At 31.6% G+C, this 19,617-nt stretch overlaps 3 protein-coding genes across 4 annotated transcripts in view; 2 read left to right on the plus strand and 1 right to left on the minus strand.

Moving 5' to 3' along the window:
* The first annotated feature begins 1,581 nt into the window (after positions 1 to 1,581).
* On the plus strand, positions 1,582 to 2,064 carry LOC120089012. Its single transcript, XM_039046447.1, has one exon. It carries the CDS (start codon positions 1,582 to 1,584, stop codon positions 2,062 to 2,064), a length of 483 nt encoding a protein of 160 aa, XP_038902375.1.
* A 10,233-nt stretch (positions 2,065 to 12,297) lies between these two features.
* On the minus strand, positions 12,298 to 12,630 carry LOC120089013 (cytochrome b-c1 complex subunit 7-like). The gene has a single exon (XM_039046448.1). The coding sequence runs from the start codon at positions 12,628 to 12,630 to the stop codon at positions 12,298 to 12,300; it is 333 nt and encodes a 110-aa protein (XP_038902376.1).
* A 5,120-nt stretch (positions 12,631 to 17,750) lies between these two features.
* LOC120088630 (ankyrin repeat domain-containing protein 2A) overlaps positions 17,751 to 19,617 on the plus strand; it is a 5,168-nt gene continuing 3,301 nt past the window's right edge. Inside the window, exons 1-3 of one of the 2 annotated variants that reach the window (XM_039046046.1) lie at positions 17,752 to 17,907; positions 18,047 to 18,088; positions 18,896 to 19,068. In XM_039046046.1, coding sequence (XP_038901974.1) covers positions 18,055 to 18,088; positions 18,896 to 19,068 — 207 coding nt within the window. In that variant the 5' untranslated portion in view covers positions 17,752 to 17,907; positions 18,047 to 18,054. Of the gene's footprint in view, positions 17,908 to 18,046; positions 18,089 to 18,895; positions 19,069 to 19,617 lie in introns of both variants that reach the window. The other variant, XM_039046047.1, reaches the window with a different exon arrangement.

Here is a 19,617-nt window from a genome sequence, read left to right on the forward strand (position 1 = left end):
ATAAGCACGATTGCCAACAATTATTTTAAAAGTTACAACCCCCAAATGAAGCCTAAGGTAATAAAATTCGTTTATTTAACACAAAAGCTAAGACCTTGTTTGGTCACAATTTCATTTTTTTGTTTTTCTTTTTTTTTTTTTTTAAATTAAGCTCATTTTCTCTCCATTTTCTTACAATGATTTATATTTTTCTTAAGTACAAGAGTTGAATTCTTAACTAAACTCAAAAAATAAAGGCAAATTTTTTAAAACTACATTTTTTTTTTAAGGTTTTCAAAAATGTGGTTTGTTGTTTAAATCATTAATAAAAAGTAGATAAAAAATAAAGAGATTTGGAGGTGCAAAGAGTATTTATAGACTTAATTATAAAAAAAAAAAAAAAAAAAAAAATCAACCAAGTAGGACCTAAAATTAAAAACAAAAAAACACCTGACCACTATTTATACCAAAATTTAAACCTAATAGCATATAATTTTTTTTTTTTTTGAAATATCATATTAACTTTTTTTTTTGAAAAAAAAAACTAATTTCTAAAATAATAACTACAAACAATATCTCAACAATAATCTTTAAGAAAAAAAAAAAAAATCTAACATAGGTAATTACACATATGACTTTTATTTATGTTTGGATTTCTAACAAAATTAACATTAGAATATTATATGTTCTAACAAAAAAAAAAAAACAAAAGAGTTTGAGTTTAGTTCCTATAGAATCGTGTCAAGAATCTGCTCTTATTTAAAATTTTCAAATGGTTGGACAAAGAATGGGTACTTAGGAACGGTCCGTGGCTTTTTTACAAACATTCACTAGTATTGGAAGAACTTACGATTGATCGCAAACCTTCCAATGCGGGTTCGAAGATGTTAGCCTTTTGGCTCAGATTGTTTGATGTGTCGCTTGGTTTTCAGAACAGATAAACGGCTAGAAGAATGAGAGATGTTATTGGAGTGTTCATGGATGTGGATAGTAACCAGGATGAATTTTTTTGGGCGGAGACTCTCCGCCTGCAGGTGCTTATTGATATCTCCAAGCCTTTACGGGGAGGAATTAAGGTCCAATATTCTGATCAAGAAGAGGAAAGACAGGTGCCTATCAAATATGGAAGATTGCCAGAATTTTGTTTCTCATGTCGTTGTATTAGCCCTGTAGCAAAGGAGAATTTGAAGGGTTTAAGGGTTGAATGTTATCAATATGGTTCTAAATTAAGATTTTTTTTTTAATTTTTTTTTTTTTTTTTTTTTTTTTTTTTTTGGCTTCTCTAAGAATTCAAAGAAAGATGGCCAAGAAGATGGCTCTCCAAATGCTTCTTTTGGTCCATCTAAAGAGGCCTCGGTTAAGAATATGTCAAAGACAGATATTAAGTTAAGTTTACTCTTCGTATTTTAATTAGAGTGAGTTTCTAACTCACTGTATGTAAGTGTATATATTGCCTTTTGTACACTTTAATAAAATGAGGAAGATACTTTTATCCAAAAACTCAAGTCTCAATCTGGTATCAGATGAAAATTTCGTGCTTCTTTCTTGAGTCCATTCTTTCCACGCTCTACTCCTCTTCCTTTCTTTTTAAAACCTTCTGCCATGGCCGGTGAAGATCCACTCCCTTCTCCACGAAACCCTAACATCCCAACTACCTCTTCTACCTTCGACTTGTCGTTTCCACCATCAATGTCGCTTAATCCTACTGTTCTTGAACAATACACCAACTCTTATTTTCTTCACCATTCCGATAGCACCAATCTTGTTATTGTCTCCAATTTACTCACTGAAACGAATTACACATCTTGGAGTCAAGTTATGGTCATCGGTCTCATTGTGAAGAACAAATTGGGGTTTGTTGATGGATCCATTCCACGTTCAACAGGTGATTTGCTCAGTTCTTGGATTATCTGCGATGGTGTAGTCACTGCCTGGATTCTCAATTCATTACCCAAGGAGATATCTATAAGCATCAATTTCGCTGATTCTGCTCGGAAAATTTGGGTTGATCTTCAAGAACGATATCAATGCAAGAATCGTCCAAGAGTCTTCCAACTTCGACGTGAGTTATCGAATCTTTATTAAGATCAAACCTTTGTGATTGCATATTATGCAAAATTGAAATCTCTCTGGAATGAATTAGTTTCTTACCGGCCGGTATGTTCTTGTGGTTGTTGTACCTGTGGTGGTGTCAAAGACTTGTTCAATATTTCCAAACCGAATACATAATGGCTTTCCTTATGGGTCTCAATGACTCTTTCAGTTAAATCCGAGCTCTGTTGTTACTAATGGAGCCTGAACTAACCATTAATCGAGTGTTTTCTCTGGTTGTTCAAAAAGCATAACAGCGTGAAATTCCTTCTTCTACCTTAACACCATCCATTTCTTCCATCACTGCACTCATGGTCAAGAACTTTTCAACAACCAATGGCAATCCCAATGGCTCTTCCAATCATTCAAATACTCAAAGAAGAAAGATAGGCCCATTTGTTCATACTGGACACACTGTTGATCATTGCTATAAGCTCCATGGCTATCCACCAAGTCATCGACTTCACAAGAAAAATCCTTCATTCGAGAAGGCAGATCCATCTAATTCGCTCTCTTCTTTGACATTTAAACAATGCCAGGGGTTATTATCCTTGTTACAGTCTCATTTGACCAAGTACAAGACTGACACAGATTCAACTGCCACTACCTCACATGTTGCAAGTATCTTCCCTGATTCCCCTGCTTCTCTTATTACGTTTAGTGCTTGGTTTTTAGATTTTGGAGCAACAACTCACATATGTTATCAACAAGATGCCTTTACATATTTTATCCCTATTGCTAATGCTTTAGTTTTCTTATCAAATCAGTCTAAGATTGTTGTCCAATATATGGGAATTGTGAAGTTATCCTCCAACTTTATCCTTCAAGATGTTCTGTTCATACCTGATTTTTCCTTCAACTTGATTTCTATCAGTGCTCTCACTAAACAAATGCCTATTATTGTCAAATTTATAAAAATCTTCTTGTATGATTCAGGACAAGTTGTCTTTGAAGATGATTGGCAAGGCTAGCTTGTGGCAAGGACTTTACCTATTTCACATTGAACAACAAAATAAGTAGGTTCCTACAGATATTGTTGTTTGTAATACATCTCATTTCTTAGTTTCTACTTGGCATGATAGACTTGGACATCCTTCTCATAAACATTTAAAATTTTAAAGAATTTGATGTCTGTTGATCCTTTTAGAATCTCTGCACATGAACCTTGTGTGATTTTTCCTTTAGCAAAGCAAAAAACGTTTGAGTTTCCATTGTAATCAACATTTAGCAAATAACATGTTTGAATTGATTCGTTATGATACTTAGGGTCCCTATCCTTCTCCCACACATGCTGGTTGTCATTACTTTTTAACCATTGTTGATGATTTTTTAAGGTATACTTGGGTTTTCTTAATGAAGAACAAATCTGATGCCTTGAAAATTATTCCACAATTCTTTGCTTTGGTTGAAACTGAGTATGAAACCAAGATCAAATGTTTTCGATCAGATAATGCTCCTGAATTATCTTTTCAAGATTTCTTTTCATCCAAAGGAGTTGTTCACCAGTTTTCATGTGTAGAGCGTCCTGAAAAGAATTCAGTGGTTGAAAGGAAACATCAACACCTATTAAATGTGGCAAGGGCTTTGATGTTTCAATCTCGTATTCCCATCTAGTTTTGGGGAGAATGTTTGTTAACAGCTGCTTTCTTGATTAATAAAACCCCTTCCCCTGTATTGCATTGGCATATTCCTTATTTTCGTCTCAACCAATCACATGCTGATTATTCCATGCTTTGAGTGTTTGGTTGTCTTTGTTTTACTGCATCTCTACCTTCTCACAGATCTAAATTTCATCCACGAGCTATTCCATCAGTTTTTATGAGTATCCTCTTGGCATGAAAGAATACAAGCTTTATCATATTGAAAACCAGGAATTTTTTGTCTCAAGAGATGTGGTATTCCATGAAACTATATATCCTTTTCATAAGATCACACATCAAGACCATGCCATTGACTTACTTCTAGATCTTGTTCTACCTAACTCCTCTGATTTTTCTGGTACTTCTATAGTTCTTACTCAAGCAGTTAATGAACATGATCACCCAATTGAAACATGTCCCAGTCATCCTTTTGACTCCAATGAGAATGAATCTCATCCATCTCCTATCCAAAATGATAGTTCATGAAAATCAAACAAGCATACACAAGACATTAATAAATATAACTTTTTATATTTACCTAAATAATGTCATGCATCATGCTTTTCCAATTTCATATATTTAACATAACATGTGAAATATCATGCTAACATACATTATAACTCTTATGATATATTAAAATGCATGAACATATTTAACCTATGGTGAGATTTATCTAAATGATATCCATAAAATATTTAAACAACAAATGAATCGGTAATTTGGCCCCTAGGATAAAATAAAGCAATAAATTACATTAATTTTGCAAAATTAGGTTAAACATGCTTTACATCTATTGCATTCAATTTTATAGAGAAAGAAAAACGTCACTTACTCTGGTTGACGACTCAGATGAAAAGCCCAATTCTTCTTGGGATGGAATTCACAAACATCACCACTTGGGAGCCTCCCTATTCTCTGAGAAATTGAGGATAATGGTTTATGGGAATCAAGCTCAAATTTGGGAAAAGAAAGCTACTAGAATAATATGATTTTCTTGAGAGAATTTTAGAGAGGGTTTTTCTTCTTTCACCAATCACTTTCTTGTTAAAAAAAAACTTCTTCCTTCTCAAGTCTATTTAGGCGTGAGAGACTGAGAGTTAAACGTGGGAAGTATTCCACGTTTTCGGATAACTTCCATACGTGGGAGTTTTCTTTTAAATTTATTTAATTTAATAAATTAAATTAAATAATAATTTAATTAATTAATTAAACAATTAATAATTAATTAAATCTAATTTAATTAATAATTTCATTTAAATCATATTTAAATGAACATCTTTCATACAACCTATAGTTTTAATTCGATTTATTTAATTAAATCAAATCAAATTAAATTAAACAATAAATTAATCTTCCAATTAATTAATTACTAAATTAAATATCACATATTTAATCTAACCTATATTTAAATCATATTCAATTATATTTCTCTCATAACCTATAGTTTTAATATGCATCTAATACGCATTAACTTTAACCAATAGTTTTAATATGAATCCAATTCATATTAAATTAATATTTGAACTCCTTTAAATATTTAATTCTCTCATAAATTAATTTTGAAACATATCCAAAATTAAATTTATATTATAAAGTTTAATTAAAATATAAACTTTATATTATAATGTATCATTATACATTATACTATTTCCCTAAGTGAATTTGATCATTTCAAACTCTATTCAAGACATACTTACCTCAATACCCTTTATGAGCTAGGAAGGAGACCTAATGGTCCTACGTATCATAAGCTCCAACGATACAGGATTAATTGGCTAAACTCATTAACCACATTAATCAATATTCGTTAACTGTGGGTACACTCCAATAAAGACCCATAGTTGTACTCTTCCCATTGCAGATATATTTTTGTGTCCACAGATATAGACCAATAACAATAAGCTAGTCCTTCACGAGTATTTGTAACATCAGTTGTGTCAAAATTATCTGTTTACCCCTGGGTTACCGCTATATTCTTAAGTATCATTGCTCCTCCAATGAACTGTTTATGTTCAAAATATTAAAGAGAAACCCCTCTCGGGCTAGTGAGAGGGTAGGTCCCTTTGTTCAAATTCCAGAGACACCACTTAAGGAAACACCCATCTACTTACCCTATAGTCGGGAAGGAATGAATCCATCTTGTATTATTATGTTCCTAGCTCCCCAGTTAGTCTTGTCCCCAAAATGGTATGCATATTATGTCGATAAACTGGTCACTCTCACCCATACAAATAAAAGGACAATCCCTCGTGAATAGGAGTTCATAATGTTGGGGTTGATGCCCTAAAGTCTCGTATGTTGTAGTTTGTAAACAGTTTGTACGAACGTTTGTGTTGTTAATATATGATATTTACTTCACATCTTGTATTTTGCTCAGTTACATGTTTTATTTGCTTTACTATAAACCAATAAACATAAAATCCCTGATTATCTGTATGTGACTCAAGCATGTATGTGGTGACATACAAGTGAATCATGTCTTGAGTGATAACCAAAATGGTCTGTAGTATATGGATATAGGAGGGAAACCTTATCCTGGTAACGCTACGGATGTGACCCGCTTTGTGGAATGGTCACAAGTGTTGTGACTTGTCACAGATGGTCTGATCCTGATCATTCGTGTTGGGGACATGCGAGCGGGGGCATTCTATACAAAGAGTTTGTATAAGACCTAACCACGAAGTTTAAACGTCTCGTTATATAACATCATTCATGACAGAGACTTCACTTCACTAGGATGACCATAGGTAACATGACCTCAATCCTAAGTGAGTTGGAAACTCCTGCCATTGAGGGCGGTCATTTGATTTGTATGGATGCAAGTGGCCAGGTCGCCGATTCAAACCTACCATTTTGGGGATTCGTCTGATTTGGGAGCTGGGAACTCAGCTACACAAGATGGAATTTACTCCTTCCCCGAGGTAGGGGTAAGTAGATAGATAGCTCCCTTAAGGACTGATTCCGGGGCTTGAACGATGTGGCGCCACACACCTTCTTTTGGCCCAAGAGGTGTTCACACATAGTTGGACTATGTTGTATTGTTCATTAGAGGAATCAATGGTACTTAAGGCTGTCTCTTATACACATCTAGATGTGTATAAGAGACAGGATTTATATCAAGTAGAGGAGAAAATACTATAGTAGATATGTGATATCAAACTATAGGATAAAAATATAATATGATTATATTTATTAATTAATTAATTAGTTAATTATATGATAATTAATCCAAAAATTCACGTTCGGACATGGGTTAGTGGGGCAGCGTCGGTTATTGTAACCGATGAATTAAAATGAAAATAGTTTTCATTTTGATCAATCATCCAAAAGAATTCGCAAGCGTGCGTTGGTGAAAAGAAAACAATCGCTTAAAGAATCGAGAGCTTATATTATAGTCGCCTCGCGCCTAAACGATCGCACACTTGTTCCTACACGATCGCATAGCTTCTCTAAACGTGTGCCGATTTTGTTAAACGATCGTATACCATTTCCTAAACGATCGTTCAGTAATATTTACACGATCGTGTAGCTTCTCCTAAACGATAAGCATTTTTCTATTCCCACTTGCTTATCGCCTACACGATTCGTGTTTTCTTCTTCGTCTAACAAATTCATCAAAGACCACGCTTTGGGTTCTCACTCCGAGAATACCTGGGGCTCTTTTCTGATGGTGTCGTTCCCGCGGCGTTCGTGTTCATGCGGTTGTTTGTGCTGCTATAATCGACGCTGCTGCTGGGCGTTGGTTGATCGGGTGGAGGGTTCTGTTGCATTGAGTTCCGAAGTGTGAAAAACGTCTTCAACCGGTATGACACCCATTCTCTTGTTATTTTATTGTTCATAGAATGCCGTTAATGAAGATTTGTTTGCATAACTGTGCGTCTGAATGTATAATATGTATTTCGGTCATTGTGAGATCGGAGAGATCCGAACATGCTCATAGAATTCTTCGGTAAGAGATCCTTCACATAATACACTCGGGATTAAGACTAAGTTGCCTAGGTAATCCTGTCAATGGAGTTACATCTATTAGTTACTATTTCGCAGTCCGGTCTTATGCAAACTCATGGCATAGGATACCCCACACGCATGTCACCTACATGAACGTGTTCGATCATTGCATTTGTATCAAATAGAAAATTGGTCATATCCATATTGTCACCAAGATAAGGTACCCATCTTTATCTCTATATTATAGACCCATTAGGTTGTATCTTGAACATTATTTCCCGTATGTCTCCACATAACATAGGATGTTAACTTATTGGATTTATGGTTATCAAGAGAAAAAAATACAATAATTATTGAAATAATATCAATAACTTTTTATTGATGACAGTCAATTATTTACATTTTCTATCTATGAGTTTTAGGGCATAAAACCCAACAGAAATAAAATAGACAAATTTTACAAATTCATAAGTATACAACTCATATGAAATATATTAGACATATATAAATAGAAATAAATAAATAAACAAACATAAATAAATAAATTTATATTAATCAGAAATAAATAAATAAATAGACATATTTAATAAAACAATATCATTATCTATCTATCTATATATATATATATATAAACTAAACTAAACAGTCTAAACTTAGTACTAGAAAAAAAAATCAGTACTTGTGTTCACGTCTCACAATGAACAGCTCTGCTCAAATGAACTCGATGACGACAATAAACGAACAAGATCGGTGGTGAATAGTCTAATAGAGCAAAGTGGGAGGAAGAAAAGAGATAGAGATTAAGAGAAGAGAGTGTAAAAGAAAAAAAAATAACTAGGGTTTCAAGTTTTCAACCTTAAAAAGGGATTTGGTTTGGGGCTTTTGGGCTTTGTTCTTGGACATGGGCCAAATAAATATTAAATAAAATAAGTATGGGCCAAATAGATATTAAGTAAAATATTAAATTGCTTGCAAAATAAGTATATATATTATAAAAAATAATCGGGGTCAGGGGAATGCCTTCTCAGGTCGAGGACCCTAAAAAAGTCTCCGACCTTATCCCTAGTCAAACCAAGGATTTTCCGACCCAATTGGGTCGGGGCCCCATAGGGATCCATCCCTTGGATTTTTTGTCAAGCCTAGGGACAACTATATTACATGCAATATAAATTATGTAATATATGATATATAGTCTAGGTTATTTGAAATAATATTCACATGCTATAATGTTGTAAACATGTTATAGAAAAATGATTCATGTAAAAATGCCTCGTGAAAAAGTACAATAGAGATAAAGCGAAAGGATTTTGGGTTTTTCAAGTAAGTAGTAATCCTATGAGTAGGAAGTTTGAATTCCCAAATTTCAATTACTAGATATAGGTTCTTTAAAAATGCACTATGGATTATAATATTTTGCAATGAATTTCAATGGATTAACTTCAAGTATAATTATTAGGTTTGTTTAATATGATATTTGTTTATGCCAAATTTTGGATAAGGAAAATCACACCTGACTTTCATATGACAACGATAGTAAATTTATAATTTGAGGAAGAGAGCATCTACAAAACAAATAAAAAGGGTTTCGATGCCTAAGTCAATATGAGAATTATAAAGTAGAAAAGAAATTAGTACTTTCAAGTTACCTCTTCTAGTGTTGTTATGATCAATTTATAGTTTTTCTCCTCATTCCCCAATCCTACTTGGAATCGGAAACACCTTCATGCTCCAAAATGTACCAAAATCCTAGAGTTTCCTTCGACTTGGCATGGCCTCAGCTTGGGCCAAGGCTAGGTAAGCTCAGCCTTAGCTTGGGTAAGGGCAAACAGGATGGTTTGGGCTTGGCTCGTGCCATTTTTCCTTTTTGGACCTCTTTTGATCTGGCTATCCCTTTTTTTTTTTGGTCTAAAACTTAATATTTTCACTAGAAGAAATTTGGGCTTTAATGTCGGTTGCCAACCGACATTAAAGATAGTATTATTAAAGCCCTTTAATGTCGGTTTTAAACCGACATTAAAGGACTTCAATAACATCAATAACATAGCCTTTAATGTCGATTGCAACCGACATTAAAGGTCTTTAGTGATTAAAGGTCTTTAATGTCGGTTGCAACCGACATTAAAGCCTATTTTTTTTTAAATTCTTAACCGACATTGAAGCCCAAATCTGTCCCTTTTTTTTTTTAAATTCCATTGTCAAATCCATTTTTTTTATCAAATAAGTTAAAAACAACATTATATGTCTCGCGTTGGGTCAGGAAATGTTTGTCATTGTTTTATATTAAAAAGTATAAAAAATTTTGCATGGCGAGCCCATCAATATTTGTCTTCCACCTATGAATTTATCCACAAACAAGAATCAATATTTCTAATCCATTACATATGAATCAATATTTGTCTTCCACCTATGAATTTATCCACCAAAATTTGCAAAACAATACCAGAACCAGAATATTTGCATGGCGAGCCCATCAATATTTGCTTTCCAATCCATTACATTTACATTCATTCTAAGCTAGCATTTACATTCTATTGAGACAAAAAAACAAGAATTACATCCTTACACAAATCGGCCAACAAAACTTGCCCATTGGGTCCAAATTACGTCTATCTCTCCTTGCATATATGCATCTTTTGCATTGAACTACAAAAAGGAAAAAAAAAAAAGAAAAAAAAAGAAGATAAATTCAACATAAGTTTACGTCCATTTATTAAATTAAAGCTAGTACTATATAAAAAATAAATAATTTACGTACGAGGCTAGCATATTCAACTAAAAAGTTTTACATTATCCATATAACTAAAAAGTAAAAAGCTCCCTAAAGCAACACCAAAACTTCAAGCATCTAAAAAGCACACCAATGGATACAAAACTTCAATCAAATGAAACCACAAAAAATATCTCCAACTAAAAGATGCTATCGAGAGCCAATCTTAGATTATCTAAACAAGATTCCAAAGACGAATTAGATTCAAATTGTATGTAACTAAAAGCAAATACAACACAGAAATACATCACTGAACTTCTACTATCTATATGTCACAATTGCATTTTACCTTCCTAAATCGAAACTAAATGCTAATCAATGCATGAGCATAGACAAATGTTAGTGAAGCCCCAAGCTGTAAGATGTTTTGTTCGTTTCAATGCAGATATGACTTAACCTTTTTGAAACAATGGTGCTCTACTAATATCTCGTCTATCCAAAATAAACTCAACTTTCTCCCAAGTTCTTTACTAGTTAGACTACGTAAATAGTCACTAATTCTGATATGACAAACCATTACAAGGGCAAGAAAATGTAGAGAATGATTATCAAGAATATACAATAAAAAGATTACAGACGATCATCGTATCGGACGGTAAAACTTTATGATTTTTTATATATGCAAGTCTTTGAGTCAGCTTGCGCACCTTAACTATTCTCACAGAGGAACTATGTAGGCCTACTAAATTTAGTTACCAAAGTAACTCATAGAATATTAAATCCTGCATAAGTGGCTACAGGCTTGAATCATTCCCACTAAGCTCTTTATCATTTTCATGGCCTTGACCACTAGTCCAACCCATGGTTGCTTAAAATTCGATGTAAATAGCCAAAGCCAAGAGAATTTTACCAAAAACAGTAACCTCTTTACAAAATAAAGGTCTTATGTATAGAGAAAGGCCCAAGTTAACTGCCTACCTACCCAAATAAGTAACAAAAATAAATTAAAGAATCCAAGATCTGAAACAAAAATAAAACTAACAGCTGTAAGATAATAAAGCAAAAGAATACTAATAAAACCAAAACGACTCAACAGTGGTTACACCCAAAATTCTAGGCTTATAGGTTCCCCAGCTTTACAAAATGACATACTAAAATCTCCATGCTTGGTGGTTGCAAAGAATCTACAAGTAAAATATCACCATAAAGTTAAAGAGTAATAGAACGCTGAGGTATATAACACAACATACCTGCAATGACGTTAAACACGACACACTCTGTCGGTCGCTCTGGAATCACAATGTGAATGAGGATCCAAAATGGTGGGTTTGCATTGGAACTAGAAAAAGATAAAAACCATGATGATCATTTAGAAGACGAATGTTACAAAACAAAAATCAGAAAGAAGGTTTTATCGAAAGGTAACAACATTAGAAGCTCTCTAATTAGAGCATATATTAGACACCGTGCCTAGAGAAGGGGAAAAATCATTTAGCATGGATTTACAGGGCATTCTAACATAAATAAGCGTAGCCGTAAGATGAACTTTAATTGTACAACTAAATTCCTTCAATTCTTGGCATATACAGAGCAAAAAGTTTCTAGAAATGCAAACAGCTCAAGATGGTATACGATTTATTTCATCGTAACTTTCTTTGAAATGAAACCACAAACCCACATGACTAATCCAAAAGAAGATACAAAAATAAATGAATGTGAACCTCGGAATTCTCGCACATGTCTCGGATGCACAGGCAATAGCATTCAGCTTGCCACACCAAGCAACAGCACTGGAGAAAAAAAAACTAGCAGAGAGTTGAAATTGAAGCTCCTTGAAGTTAAAGCATAAAACTACCGAACTAAGGTATTAGTCATTGGGTGATTTAAGGAAGAGATCTAAGGAAGAGATAAACATCTATAGTAGGAAAAAACTTAAAGATCATCAGGAAGGTACTGATGCTTCATGGAAAGGTCCATGGCCCGCTTCAAATGCTGATTGCCCACATCAACAACCTCCTTGGGGAGTCGATTCAAAGCCTCCTTCACATCAATATCATAATATGAATCATACAGATCGAATTGAAGACCTAACATAGTAACACAACCCAAAATCAATCTCCACGGAACAAAATTTGAAATCAACGCCATAGAAAAAGAAACGATTAGGGTTTCAATTACCATAATTACGGAGGCGTTGGGTCGATCTGGTGATGAATCCCTAATCTTCTTCTTTGGGTCAATGAATGACTGCAAAAAGAGTGTCATTTCGATCTCTCTCCTTTCTTCCTCCGGAAAAATTTACTCTATGATTTTTCCGTCAGAACAAGATTTTTTAATGAACATGAACTTCAGGCATGGACAAACTCAATCTATGAACATGAGCTGCACAACGGCTAGATCTGACGTATGGCTTGCAAATTGGTGAGAGTGAGAGAGAGAGAAAGAAAGATCGGAACTTTAGGCGGTGGATCTACTTTTTTGTGGGTTAGAGAGAGAGAGTTCGACATACCAAAATTTAGGATTTACACATAACAAAATTTAGGTCTTTCTTCTCAACAACAATCAACAATCAATCAATAGATTCTTTGATTTACACATCCAACAATCAATCAATAGATCAGGATTTATACATAACAAAATTTAGGATTTACACATAACAAAATTTAGGTCTTTCTTCTCAACAACAATCAACAATCAATCAATAGATTCTTTGATTTACACATCCAACAATCAATCAATAGATCAGGATTTATACATAACAAAATTTAGGATTTACACACCTAAACATTTGTTCTTCTCCGAGCGATGTTCTTCAAGACCTATAGTATTTAGAAAAAGAGATTTCTCTAATACGAAATTAAATTTTGCCTCTTTCTTCTTTGAAAACAACAACACAATAACAAAAGTATGAGTACAATCTTAATCATACAACATTTCAGTTTTAGGTTCTAAAAGTTTATTGCATGGGATATGCACAGTATGAAACAAAGCATGAGATAGAACTTCTTCAAGTAACTTCATCAATGTTCTTGTCCAACAATGCTTACATCCATCAGCTTTAAGGCTTATATCACACAATAATTGTAGTAAACGTTCCAAAAGCTTATTGACAAAATTGTGAAATCTTGTTTTCTTGGTTAGGTGAATCCACAAAAATTTAGCAAAAGGTTCAAGCATTATGCACGAAAATTTAATAGCAAAAATGGTTACATCACCTTCCGAGTTATTTAAATAAATTATGTGAAGAAACTCGAGTGCTGCATCAATTGTAGAAATCCAAGCATCTAAATTATAGGGATTAAGTTCTAATTACAACCATAGATACTAAATTTTAACTATATAACATTGGTTCCACCATATACAAGTAAAACTACAACAACAAGAGTAGTGGGATGGGTCACTCCATTTTTCAAATTGAACCCCAATTTGTTCAATAGAAGTAGTAGAATAAACGACAATGAACTCAATTAGGCATCAATTCATTTCAGTCAAACAATACAATGAGGTAACCGATTCTCATATTAACGGACTCATTGGCAGAGACGAACAGTAAAGAAATGGATATAAGAAAATATCATACTAACGGACGACTCACTGACATACAAACAATATATAAGATAAGCATCAATTCATTTCAGTAAGAAAATGGATATAAGAAAATATCATACTAACGGACGTGATAGAGATCGACCACGGCAAAGACGACCCACTAACAGAGACGACCTCACTGGCAGAGACAACCAACGACCGATGACCATATCGGTTTAAAATCGACATTAAAGCCCATCTTCAATGTCGTTTTAAAACTGACATTAAAGATCCTTTTTTTAAACCGACATTATATATTTGATTTCATTTTTTCCAACCGACATTAAAGCCCGAAATTCTTCTAATGTTCATAACAAAATGTCCATTTTGCCCTCTAGTACAAATTAGCCTATAATAATATTGATTAAGCTGGCTTTAAAATATACCTTAATGATAACGATGATAAATATATAGTATAAAATTTAAAGAATAACTTAATGAGAACATAGTGTCAATAAACAATCATCAAACAAAACTTTTAAATGGAACAATCATTTATCATAGTATTTTTCAAATATACTTTCGAATGCAACTACTGTATTGCCTAAAAGACATCTTATACGATGTTTTACAATATATTTCATTATATAACAAATCTTGATATATTTCATTATTGGTTTAAATATTTCATACACCCAATATTTCATACCGCCTAACCAATTTAAAATCTTCAAATATAATAACTCTAGTTTAATATATTTGAGCAAAATCTCTTTCCAACATTAATAACCTTTGAAAACATAGAAAAAAAAATTCTAATATATAGCTTCCGACTAACCAATTTAGAAACTTCAAATATAACAATCCTGATTTAATATATTAGAAAATTGGCACACAAGCGATACCTAATTAGTATGGCATATATATCAGAACATCTGTGGTACACATTAAAATCAATATATATTATGATATATGCGTGTTACCAATATGTAATATACTGACTCAAAATAAACGATAGAATATATTATATACAAGCAAATATGGAACATACAGTATATACATACGAATATATTAACATAAAAAGAAAAAGAAACAATGTACGCAAATTATTACAAAAAGAAATTAAAACGAAAGAAATTATGTGTACGTGATAAGAAATCATCATTTGATAATTTGTCTTGCAGTTTTACAAAGAAATTATTTGTATATATTTTAATTGTGATATTTAATTAAATTTAACGTACCTAGCAAAATATTTACATGCATTAGTTTGATAAAAGGTATAAACATTATTCATAAAAACATTATTTATATTAAAAATACAAATCTCTAAGTCAAAGGTTTAATTCCTTCATACCGCAAACGTTCTACTAAACAAAGGAATACTTTATACGTCATACAAGAAAAAATGAATTAAAAAAAAAAACATTCTTCAGTTATTTTTTCCCTTCAAATCTCTTAAAAGATTTGGTTTGTGTATTAAGAGTTTGTTAAATTTTAGTTTTCAATTTTAGTTCATCTACTTTTAATAAATATTAGATTTAGTTTCTCAAAATTGATTTTGGTCAAAATTAATTAAATAATAACTAATAATTTTCATGCAAAGAAACCTATTTAAAAATATCTTTTAAAAATTATAGTGTAAATATTAATAAAAATAAATAAATAATTATGAAAAAAAAAACAATAAATTAACGAGATTAAATATAAATTTTGAAAATACATAAATTAAAATTAAATAAAAGTATACATTTAATTAACTTAAAAAAAACACAGCGACACAATTAAATGTACAACCACAAATTATTGTCCCGAAAAGGGAAAGGAAAAGAAAATTATTATTATTATTATTATTATTATTATTTAAAAAAAGCAGTTGATAAAGGATGGCCATTGGTTAGGCAGAGATGAGGATTGCGGTGGCCCACTAAAACTCTTGCCTGCCTATGTACATTTCATTTAATTCCAAATAAAAACTAATTCTACCTAAATAAATAAATAAATAATAAAACTAACTGTGGTAAATTAAAATTTGTGTAACCATAACTCAACTGAATTCTTTCACTTCTATTATATTAAAAAAATTGTGAAAGAGAGTCTAACATAGTGGTAAATTGATAATTGACATGCATTACTTTTTATGAAATTAGTATTTTAAATTTTCATACCATATTTATCGATCAAATTATATTAATTTTTACATTTTTAGGATGAATTATAAGTCAAAAGTTTAGATTGGGTTTGATAACCATTTTGTTATTTATTTTTAGTTTTTGAATATTAAGCTTTTAAATACTACTTCTATGCATAAATTTGTATATTTTCTTATTTATGTTGATATTTTAAAAAATAAAGTTTAGTTTTGAAAATATGAAAAAATATTTTTCAAAAGTTCGTTCTTTCTTTTGTTGTTTAGAATTTACTTGAAGTTTAAGCATTTCTTTCGTATAAGTATTTTAATTTTATCCGGATTCTAAAAACACAAGTTTTGAAAGTAATTTGTTTATTCTATTCGATAACAATTTCGTTTTTTTTATTATTTATTATTTTTTGTTGTTCCCAATTTTCTTACTTTAGTTTTTACGTTTCTTGTATAAATATTTGCATTTTTAATCAAGTTTCAAAAATAAAACCAAGTTTTAGTAAAGCTACTTTTTAATTTTTAAAAGTTGTTTTGGTTTTTAAAAATTTTGTGGATAAGAAAACATATAAATAAAAAAAATAGTATTTATAAATTTAATTTTTTTAAATGATAAAAAATGTTATTGCACAGGGTCTTAATTTTCTAACCTTACCGTTTTAGATGGCAAATAACAAAAGCAATAAACTCATATGTGTAATAGTGCATATAATTTAAATTCTCAGAAACTAAAAAGTTGAATTTGATAAGCATCTCATTTTTTTAAATTTACTATTTATTTTTCGTAATTTTTATCTATATTTAAATCTTTACTCAAATTCTAAACACAAAAACAAGTGTTCAAAAACATTTTTTTGAAAACACTCCTACACTATAAATTTAAAAAAAAAAATTGTGATAGTGTTTATAAACTTAATTTTTAAAAAATAAAAAATAAAAAAATAAAAAAAATATAAAATGGTTGTCGAAAACTTGCTCCCAAGAGTTCCATAATTAAAATATTTATATAAAGTTATTAATATTTTTCATTTAAAAAAAAGTTTAGCCCTATCCTCGACAATAATTTATTTATTTTTAAATCTTTGTATGTTTATTAGAAAAAAAATGACTAAATCTCTCGACCAAAGTATGTATCAATTATTATCGACATAGGCTCATATTAACTTCTTAATCTATTTATAAAATAAAATAAAAATTTAAACAGTGTCGAATTATCGAGAACTTCTTATTGCTAAAATGAAAAAGACCTTACATTTATATATGAACTACTATTCTTATTGTCATTTATTCAAAATTGACTAACTAAAAATATACCATACCATTTGAGAGACATGTTTGAAAATTCTACTTTAAATATATGGCTAATGGATATTATTTTTAGATAATTATTTTAAATGACAATACTACTGAAAATATTTTCAAATATAGTAGAATGTCACTTTTTATCAGGGTCTCTTACTAATAGATAATAATATTTTATTATATTTATAAATATGTAGCTCATTTTTTTATATTTAAAAATAATCCTTAATTTTGGAAAAAATGTCAATAAAAAACAATTTTATAATATAAATGTGTGTGTATATATATGTATAACAAAATTTACTTTATTTTACTATATTCATAAAATAATAATAATAATGATTAGGAAAAAAAGAAAGGAAAAAAAAAGAAGAAAGTGTTTGAGAAGAGAATCGATAGGGATAGGTGATAGATGAAGAAGTGAAAGTGATTTATATTATCTTCATATCTACAAAGTTCTGAGCTTTCTCTACTCTTCTTTGGTTTGAGATTGCTTCCACCCATCGCCCTTCTGCTTCACCTTCAATCTCCGAATCTCCATCGCAGGCCGTCTTTGAAGCTTTCAATCAAAGGTTCTTTGAATCTTCTCTTTCTTTTCCGTCTTTCATTCTTTCCTTCTGCTCCATTTCTACTATCCAATTCCCAAATCATACTTTTCCTCGTTCTTCTGCTTTAACCCTTCTCACATTTTCTTCTCTTAATTGACTTCAGTTACTCCCATGGCTTCCACTTCCACCAAGGATGTTGCTGCTGGTAAATTCTTAATTTCGTTTCTACCAATTCCATCCATCACATACTCATACTCTGTATTCTAGATTGTGGGTGTTGGGGGTAATTTGTGGGGGCTTTCTTTTTACGTGAAAATAAAGGGGTTCTTCTGTTCAAGTTCCTGTTTAGATTTAGGCTTTCATTTTGAGTGGCTAGAAATGCATATCAATGGAGACCATTTGATGGTTTTTAGGAATTTTGTTTCCTGATTAATTTAGTCTCTCGATTGGATATTAACTTTCATGGAGTTAAAATTTGTAGTGGAATTGCCGTACTGTGGTTTAAGTTAGTTGTAATGCTGCTTGTTCTACAGAGGTAATGGATCGTTTGATAGGCACAATGCAATATGGGTTCGACTCCCTGTAGGACCTCATTTCTTTTAGCGTGCAAAAACGAAAATACATGCTGGGTTGTTCACCCTTTTCGAGTCTAGATAAGATTTTTTCCGGCAGGATAAGGAGATAAGCCTAGGCTCAAAAGAATATAAGGGTCGTGATCAGTGGAAAGAGAGAAGCAAACAACTTAGAGTGTAGGGGATGTTTCTGTTGATGTGAAAGGGTATATATTTAGAAGAAGTTGGCATAGAGAAAGCTAACCATGAGTTTCATGTTCTATTTCAAAAAGAGAACTTTATGTGCAAACCTTCTTGGCTGATCTTCCCCCTACATTCATCTTCTTAATATCAATAATCCCGTTACTTTTTCCATTTCTTCATCCTTTTAGAAAATTATAGTTTCTTCTGAACTCTTTTCTCTTTTAGTTTCCTTCTGATAATCTGTTATCCATTTGCAGAAGAGAAGACAGCTTTATCAGAAAACAAAAATACCAAAAGCGAAGCACCTAAAAGTGAAACATCCTCTGTAGAGCAGCAGCCAGATAAACCAAAATCTCCCTCTGCTTCACCTCATGAAGGAGAATTTCCTCCAAATCCTTTTGATTTCTCAGCAATGACTGGTTTGCTTAATGTATGCCAGCTTCTTTCATGTCTAAGATATATTTAATTTCTGAAGGACTGCCATCTATTTGGTTTTAATTTAATTAAACTTTTATGTACTTAGGTCTACAATTACTTTGTTGTAACATATGATTACGTAATTGGTTGATTTTATTTTCCATATCAAATGCGACTTATAAATGACATTTGAGGTGAGGAGGAAGCAGTTTGTAGAATTTAATCTGCATGCAAACATAAGGTGGATGCCTAAAGTATATATGAGAGTTTATTAGTCCATGATCAAGCTGAAAGATGATAAGATAATGGTAGATTGCATAAACTCTTTCATTTTGTTAAGTTTTGGATGGGGAACTGATTTGTGTAAGGATATTATATACATGTCATGAGATACCCAACTACCAAAATTTCAATGTATTGGGAACCTAAAGGTTGCATAGGAAAATTAGGAGGTCTTTTAGTACTGAAAAAAAATTTAAGCTTAATTGATGTTGGATTTACATCTCAGTTGCATGTGAATCCATGATGCCAAAAGATATTTTAAAATTTTGATGCTTGAATA

This window comes from Benincasa hispida, chromosome 10 (assembly GCF_009727055.1).
Source record: "Benincasa hispida cultivar B227 chromosome 10, ASM972705v1, whole genome shotgun sequence".
Classification (NCBI taxonomy): domain Eukaryota; kingdom Viridiplantae; phylum Streptophyta; class Magnoliopsida; order Cucurbitales; family Cucurbitaceae; genus Benincasa; species Benincasa hispida.